This window comes from Trichoplusia ni, chromosome 6 (assembly GCF_003590095.1).
Source record: "Trichoplusia ni isolate ovarian cell line Hi5 chromosome 6, tn1, whole genome shotgun sequence".
NCBI classification, from domain to species: domain Eukaryota; kingdom Metazoa; phylum Arthropoda; class Insecta; order Lepidoptera; family Noctuidae; genus Trichoplusia; species Trichoplusia ni.
Window position 1 is genome coordinate 7,000,952 of NC_039483.1, and position 9,085 is coordinate 7,010,036.

The 9,085-nt window shown below is 35.7% G+C and overlaps 1 protein-coding gene across 1 annotated transcript; it reads right to left on the reverse strand.

Moving 5' to 3' along the window:
• Positions 1-144: 144 nt before the first annotated feature.
• LOC113494681 (V-type proton ATPase subunit B) lies at positions 145-8,301 on the reverse strand. The gene is made up of 11 exons (XM_026873089.1): positions 8,118-8,301; positions 5,939-6,057; positions 5,449-5,578; positions 4,866-4,997; positions 4,151-4,275; positions 3,639-3,869; positions 3,141-3,243; positions 2,494-2,648; positions 1,915-2,052; positions 1,330-1,458; positions 145-949 (listed from the first exon to the last, which is right to left on the reverse strand). The coding sequence occupies exons 1-11, from the start codon at positions 8,209-8,211 to the stop codon at positions 812-814; spliced, it is 1,494 nt and encodes a 497-aa protein (XP_026728890.1). The 5' UTR covers positions 8,212-8,301; the 3' UTR covers positions 145-811.
• Between the last annotated feature and the right edge of the window lie 784 nt (positions 8,302-9,085).

Genomic DNA, 9,085 nt, shown 5'->3' on the forward strand with positions numbered 1-9,085 from the left:
TGCAAAAGCATGGAACTGGGCGATCAGTTCAGCCAATAAGGCAAACTAAATATAGAGCCCAGAGTAGTTTTCTCGTAGCCGCTACTATTTTTTTGAGATAGCTTCTAATTAAATGGTACAAGGTTCATAAATAAAACAAGACCGTAACTTTCTATATTTTATTTCCATTGAAAACAACAGTATCCTAATTCACTTGTTATCGCTGAATACAGAATCTAGCTTCGCAGTGAACAAGAAACTCAATTTGGAATGTAACACTTTGTTACTGGGCTATTGTTATATTTACATAAATATATGTCACACCACAAGTTCAAGCGATATCACATAATAAATAGTAACATTTTGATTTACAACAGATTTTGATTATTACACATAATTTGAACACATGTCAACAATTTGTGCACAAAATAACTTTTTTAGTTTTAAATACATTTTTATACTGTGTTCGAAGCACCAAAATAAAGAAATGTAATGGCATCTATTCAAAAATATAATAATTTAACCGCTCAGTACATTCTACGATATATGTTGGAAAATATATACACAAGACGGTTTAGTTAATCAGCATTACGATGGCTGTAACTTACGATTTAAACGCATTTATATAATTTTGCACATGATCATAATACATGTATGTAATACACATTATAATAAACTATTAACAACTTACTATTAAACAGTATTTTATCTTACAAGAATATCATGGTCGGAGTTCTAACCGGCGTGGACATTTGAAACGTTTCTGACGACGGTGTTGGTCGTGCGCGTGACCTGTGACGTCACAGTCCAGGCTGTGGGGTCCGAGTGCCGCTTAGTGGCGGGAGTCACGCGGGTAGAACTCGGCGAGGATGGAGGCGGGGATACGCTTCAACATCTCCTTGGGGAAGATACGCAGCAGCTGCCAGCCGATGTCCAGGGACTCGAACACTGTGCGGTTCTCGTAGTTACCCTGAGGAATACAAACGGTAATTAATAAATATCAAAAAGATAATAGAATAGTCCCGTAGAAAACTGTGTAAATGTCGATAAGGTTTTCTCTTTAGGTGAGACTACACTAAGGTTTAAAATTTAGATTGATTGCAACTTGCCAATATATTGTGACTTGTCACTGTTTCCTTCTTGAATATGAACTTTAATTTAAGCAATTTTTATTAAAAAAAGGTAAATTCACAGTTTTACTTTCGAAATAAATGTTTTGGCAATGAACTGTTTAATAAAATCAATGAATTAAATCTTCAATAAACTTTTTGTTTCACAAATTTTTCTACTTCAGAAATATAATACCCAGACAATAAAATGTCTACAATTATAATAATGATTGTTCGTTACCTGAGAGATGAAGTTCTTCTCGAACTTGGTGAGGAACTCGAGGTAGAGCAAGTCGTCGGGCGTGAGCGCCTCCTCTCCCACCACGGCCTTCATGGCCTGCACGTCCTTACCGATGGCGTAGCAAGCGTACTGAAAGAACATAATACAGTTATCTATGTATTGCTCTAGTGACGTTTTTTTTTCAGGCAATTTAATCCTTCTGTCGCGTTGAGTTTCACAAACATTAAAGTCACATGCACAGACTTAGAACGAACATTCGTAAAACGCACAAATGCTTATCGTGAGCGGGAGTCAAACGCACGACACTTCGTGTGTGTTAGGCGTAGTGAACTATATGCGACTCGGCTATCCATGCAGTCTAAATAACTTAAAATAAATTGCGTAACGACTTCTATTGAGAAGTTACAAGTCGGGCAATTTTGAAGCTATAAAACATAATAATTTGAACAAATACACCACAAAAGGTTTTACACATAGAAAAAGAGAAATTATGTTGATATAGAACTACTTTTGTAAAGCCATATAATTCCTTGTAACTTAAGTTGTCACCTAGATTTGTTCTTAAATAGTGCATATAATTCTCACCAGCTGGTTGGACACGTCAGAGTGGTCCTTGCGGGTCATGCCCTCACCGATGGCGGACTTCATCAAACGCGACAGGGAAGGCAGCACGTTGACTGGCGGGTAGATCTGTCTGTTGTGGAGCTGACGGTCTACGTAGATCTGTAGAGAGAAGATATGTTACTTGTAGGTTCACGAGTCAAGTGTTTAGTCAACCTAAAAAGTGAAACTCGGAGACGCGTAGAGATATAGCTTAAATCACTCGTTAAAAATGAATTTGCTGTAATGTACAAAAGAAAGAGTCCGAGTTGCCCATTTAGGTTATGTAAAAGCCAGAAAGGCCGTCATTCCGCGGCTGGTACAATACACACTTGATACCAAAAATGCAATGTCTTAGCATAATTATTGGTTTAGAGGAGTTGCGAAGTTCCACGCAAGGCTATGATCGAAGTATAGTATTAATGCTGTTATGTATCAATTCACTTGTACTTTTAGATATGTGACTTAAGAACATTCAATAATGATTACATAGCTACTTTGCTCTACAGAATACTCTAAACAATGATGTCACTACAAATGTATTTATATTTCTGTTTCCCTTACCTGTCCCTCAGTAATATAACCGGTCAAATCGGGAATAGGATGGGTGATGTCGTCGTTAGGCATAGTAAGAATGGGGATCTGAGTGATGGATCCGTTCCTGCCTTCGACACGTCCGGCACGCTCGTAGATGGTGGCCAAATCGGTGTACATGTAACCTGTTGGGATAATACATATAGATTTAAAGTAAATTATTAGAGTACATAAATGTAGTACCTAGAAGAAAATGTACAAAAGCGACAATGTTTTTCATGGCCAGTGATGCCGAATTCAGATGTGTAAACGGAAGTTAAGTACCTAAGTTAAGTTTTTTTAAAACGAATTCTAATTAATAAGTAACGCCAAAATCTTTTCTTACATACGGCATTACAGAACAACTGTGCATCACTTTTTAATATTTTACGTATAATACGAAAAGCAATCTGAATTAGACAGCGAATATATTAGCGGATCAGCGAAATCAGGTATCGCCATCGCTTAATAATGGTAAGCGCGCAGAGCCCGAGATAGAGCTACTTTCTTTTATCCTGTATTCCATGTCATTATCACTAATGTCATTAACATTATCTGTATAATGTTATGTAATCATATGTTATATGCTCATAAGGTGCAGGTTGCCGTTTTGTATTGTTGTAGTATATTGTCGTTACCTGGGAAACCACGTCGTCCGGGTACCTCCTCACGGGCGGCGGACACCTCACGCAGAGCCTCGGCGTATGAGGACATGTCGGTTAAGATGACCAACACGTGTTTCTGTATAACACAAATATTAATAAATAACAGTATATACTTGCAAACCTCTATCCTATCTATCAGGAGTATGAACATTCTTTTGTTGAGTTTAAATAAGTTTTCTGATCGAAATTCCATCTCAAATCTGCCAGTAGATCGAATTCTGAACACTATGCCATACAAAACGATTTGTTTGACAGAAGCCATATGATAACAAGTTATCCAAAGACTCAAAGTAATAATATTCACCGTCACGATATCCATTTTGCCTTACGTCAATATAAGTCAATTAACTAACGATTTTGCGGGGCATGTAACTTAGTAATGTAATGTAATATGAGGGTAATAAAGACTTTGAATTGAACTAGATATACATATTTCAGTTACCAACTACCTTAGATATTTTAAACACTCACCTCGCACTGGTAAGCCAAGAACTCGGCGGCAGTCAAAGCCAAACGCGGGGTGATAATTCTCTCGATGGTAGGGTCGTTAGCCAAGTTCAAGAACAGGCACACGTTCTCCATGGAACCGTTCTCCTCGAAGTCCTGTTTGAAGAACCTGGCGGTCTCCATGTTCACACCCATAGCGGCGAACACGATGGCGAAGTTGTCCTCGTGGTCGTCCAACACTGATTTGCCGGGGATCTGGTGGATAAGTGTTGGTTAGTAGAGGCCGAGTATATTTAAGGCTGAGATCTTAGTGCAAGAAATATTTCAAGAACTTTAGTTTGATTTGTAATTTGTTTGTATAAGAAAGTCTTGTACTAATTGGTATACATATTGGAACAAAGAAGCTTAAACGAAAAATGTGTTTTCATGTTTCAAATCAACTGTAAATGCTCAGTATTGAACTATTAAAAAGTACTTTTTGAGTCCTATTAATAAAGTAACAAAGAATACAAAAAGATCGTGTTAATTATCCTCACCTTGACAAGACCGGCCTGTCTACAGATCTGGGCGGCGATTTCGTTGTGGGGCAGACCAGCGGCCGAGAAGATGGGGATCTTCTGTCCACGAGCGATGGAGTTCATCACGTCGATAGCGGAGATACCTGGACAAAGGTGAACAGGTATTTAGACCTGGATAATATGTGGAGTTGTGGATACGTAGAAAACGCGGCTGACGTCACGCAGCGGTTAGGTTTTAGTCAGTAAGAGTTTGACACTACCTGTTCCCACCCCCGAGGGGGCGGGTGTCCATGAGGATTCCGCCAAATAGAAATTCCAGATTATATGAAATGCTTAAGTTGTTAGTCATCAAGTTCAGCCAGAATTGAAAAACGAAAAAATAACTAAAAATAATGTTAAATGTTATAAAATTCGGCCAATGCTTGGGTTTTAATACTCATTGGGTTCAAAGACACGCTGAGATCATGAAGATAATATTCAGACTCTGAAATCTTTGATTTTGCCCGCAAAGACTGTTGATAATATAGCATTAATGGGTCTACATCATCATCATCATTCCCCTGCCCTTATCCCAATTGTTTGGAGTCGGCGCAACATATCTATCTTCTGACGTCATTTCACAAGAAACACTCTTTCCAGCCATACTGTCTTTAACACCATCCATCCATCGTTTCTTTGGCCTAAAACACAGAGTCAGCAAGAAAATCCAGTTGTAGAAAGGTCGGTAACTAACCGGTCTGGATCATCTCCTCAGGGTAGATACGGGACCAGGGGTTGATGGGCTGTCCCTGGATGTCCAAGAAGTCCTCAGCCAAGATCGGGGGTCCCTTGTCGATGGGCTTACCGGAGCCGTTGAATACACGACCTGTAGACAAAATAATTGAAAATTAATTATTTGAGCTTCACTTAAGCACATAAAAATAATGTATGACATGTGTTTGTTAAAAAATCTTCCTGCTCTCCTCTTTAAAGACAAATATTAAAAATATCTTCTCAAAGGCTTTAAATGTCTTTTCATTGCTAAGTTATAAAGATTGTCGTTTTCATTAGTTTTCATTACCATTATACTTTTTAATTAATTCACCTTAGACCCAAATCTGTTTTAAAAATTACATTGAATGACAGAAAACATAAATAACTTATTTGGTTAAAATTTAAGTTTACTTAAGCAAGACATATAATGCGAGTTAATCCATTCTGGTACTAAAAGCCTTACGACAGCAGTGTATTGCGAGTTTTAGGCCGACAGTGTATCACAACTTGCACTATATTATCTTGCATCACTTAAATCACCCTAAAAGTAGCGTAGTACATACCCAACATGTCTTCGGATACCGGAGTACGCAGGATATCGCCGGTGAACTCACACAGAGTGTTTTTGGCGTCGATACCTGATGTACCCTCGAAGACCTGGACGACGGCCTTGGAGCCGCTGACCTCCAGAACCTAGGAACATGACGGAACATTAAGTTTATGGAAGAGCTACATTTTTATGGTGGACTACACAAACTTGATAATTTGTGACCTCGAAAACTAAACTCACTGATGTCATTATCATAGTTTTTTTTTTTAATAAATAATAATACATCACCCCTTGTTCTCAATTAACAAGAAGTATGTTTTGTGAGTCCAAGTTATTTCAATATAACATTTTATTGTTAAAGATAAATATTATTATGTTATAAGTCCAGTAAATTATTATTGAATGATTTTATAATGAGAATTACAATTAAGACTACAAATTTATCAAAAAGATCATATCACCTGTGTAATACTTTAAGAAGGTGTAAAAAGACTACAATATACCTGTCCGGAGCGGAGGGTGCCATCAGCAAGTCTGAGCTGTACAATCTCGGAGAACTTGGGGAACTTGACCTCGTCCAAGATGACAAGGGGTCCGTTCACACCCGACACCGTCTTGTAAGCTGCATAGAAAGACAAGAATATTGTTAACACTAATGCTATAAATTATTAGCTATGGAGGAAAATCTAATTAAAATGTATGGCTATAGTAAGTTATAGTTAAGTAAAGTTGTGTAAAAAGGAAGGAGAATGACGAACATTATAAAGACGATTACATGAATACTGACGAGGCGGCGGGGTCGCATGTCGAGCTCGTTAGCTAGTTCAACTTGTGACTACTGATTTTTCAGTAATAACTTCAGATACTTTCAGTCAAGTCTGAAACTTGGCTGTATTTTGAATTTAAATGAATCATTCCAAATGATAGCTATCTCTTTCACTTGCATATTATTATCATAGTAACTTATTGTCCTGCTCTATTATTGCACAGTTATTTAAAATGTTGGCCTTGATGTATAATGGTAACATGTATCATTCAATGATACATATTGTTTTGTTCTTATTTTTGCAATAGAAAAACTTGGATTGTTTTCTATTATACTTACTTCAGAATTAACACATTATACTGCTAGACAACAATTATTGTTATCATTAAAATCAATGAAGTTACTCATTCAGATATATTTGTCTAATTCTTCAATTAAGTGCAAAAAAACTACATATATTATTTTCATGTGTGTAGTTTTTGTACACTTGTCCTAAACAGGTTCAATATCTTATCACAGATAACAAGTCTATATTGTCTATGCACATGATTGAGCACAGCTGAGTGAATGTGGAGTCGACCAAACCAGCTGATTTTAGAGCAAATATTTTTCATGCAATACACATCTATAGAAATACAAATTTTTCTTAATGAATAATGACAATTATCTAAATACTATTTGGCCTTTTGTTCCTGGTAAGCCTATAATGTCCTTTAGGAGTGTTCATATTTATTCATATAATGAAGGTGTTGTTTCAAAAAGTCATTTCTGTAGAGAAGTAGCAACCACTCAGTTAAAGTATTGCACTTCATCTATTTCTTTTTAAATAGAGTAACTTAACTAACTCCTGAAAAACACATGCATCTAAAGTAAACTAAACTACACTAATAAACAGTACAGTTACATAATTATTTTGAAGTACATTTCTTATTGTTACCCTAGTCAGCTGATTTGGTTGCTATGGAGGCCTTATCTTCTACAAGTTTAGATATTCAGAGACATCTCAAAGAAATAAGAAGATCTATACTATGGTTGGTTTAAATTCTTTATGCAACATCACAATATTGATTAACATGAAGACCATAGAGGAAGTCTCTCATTATTGACCTATTTTCACACAATGGGCTGGATGATTTAGTTCTTTTTTCATATTTTTTTTTTATGAGTAGCTGTTTAAAGGGATTTATACAGATCCTGTTATTGACATAAAGGAAGAAAATTGCAGAGATGTTAAACATCATATGATGTACATGCAAAACATAAGTCTAAGAAAATTCGTAACTCTTGGAGATTTAATCTAATTCACATGATCACATAATTGCTCTTATCAGTAAACGTAACTTTGTTAAAAGATTTCTTGAAATAAACATTTTCCAATTAGAATTAAGCATAAGATTGAAAGGGAAAAATTATCTGATTTTAGGAAAAGATGATTAAAATGGAATGGAATCGGTCAACATCCTGTTTAGTTAGGATAGTTAACTTAAAGATAATGTTCATAGACTGAAATATACACGAAATACGTGACATCACGAAACAAGGCTTCGATCAGGTGATCACTGAGGTACATACTTGTGACAATATTGTATTACGAATTAACCACTCATTCAACGTTATATAGATCACTATATACAAGACTAGCTATAATACGCTCATATAGGCCTTACACATCCTAAGATAAAAGGAATTTAGTTTCCCAATTAACGAAACCTAACTCAAGGATTGGCCCATATCGGAACTTTGAAGTCCGAATTTTCATAAAAGAAACGAAATTACTTCCCTTGTTATTGTAAATAAGGGCTGAAAGACAATAATACATAGGCGTAACATGGAAACGCAAGTGCAAAATCGATATTTTCATTGACAAGTGATGTGACGTTAGCCGAAATAGATGAACGAAAATTTAGGGTACTTACTCAGACGGGGCTGGGATATAAAGTCCCGGGATACTGCCAAGACATGCTGCTTTGCCGCCTGTTGAGACGTAAGGGTTGCAGCCGTTGTAGCCATTTTACAGTTTTCACTTTTAGGCAGTCAGCTCAATAAAACAGCAAACTGCGCTGCCTCCTCGCCCGAAAACTGACGAATGGATGTATTGTCTATGTTACTTCACGTGCCGTCACGTGACCTATCACAAGGCAAGAGTTGCTCTATGGTAGCCATATTTCCCTTAAAATCGATTAAATTTTTAAAAATTACCCCTAAAATACTTTATTTCTTCTTTTTTACCATGCTTTATAATAAAATATATAAGTTTATACAAAATGAACGCACAGTTATATGACACCTATTTAAAATATTATTTTATTTTCTAATTGTATAGATGGTAAAAAAACTAAAACAATGTTTTTGATTCATTTAAGTAAAAAATGTAACTTTTATTCGATTAGTCACTGTCTGCAAAAGTAAGTATTGAAATGAGTTAACTTAAATCATTGACATAGAAACATAATAAATTAATGTTTAATATAACTCTATGACTTAAATTGACTGTTTATTATTGTTTTTCCTTAGGAGTTTTATTATATATAGGAATAAATTTTATGTAAACCTCAAAAGTTAATTAAAAAAAAAATACCTTATCCTAAGAGATGCCTTTAGAAGAAGAAAATATGTTAATTTAAGTGATAAATCTTTATGACCCCCAAATAATAAAGGAGGTCTACAATTCAGCCGGTTATTACTACTAGGTTTTTCTCAGTAATTTTTATTTTGCGAGCATTATTATTTGGGTAACAAAATATAATAGTCATTTAGTCTCAAACTAAGCAAAGCTTGTATTATGAGCACCTACTAGATATCTGATAAACGTACCTATATATTTCTAAATACAAACATATTATAGATAAATTTCAGCCAGACACAGAACAAATGATCGAGGTCA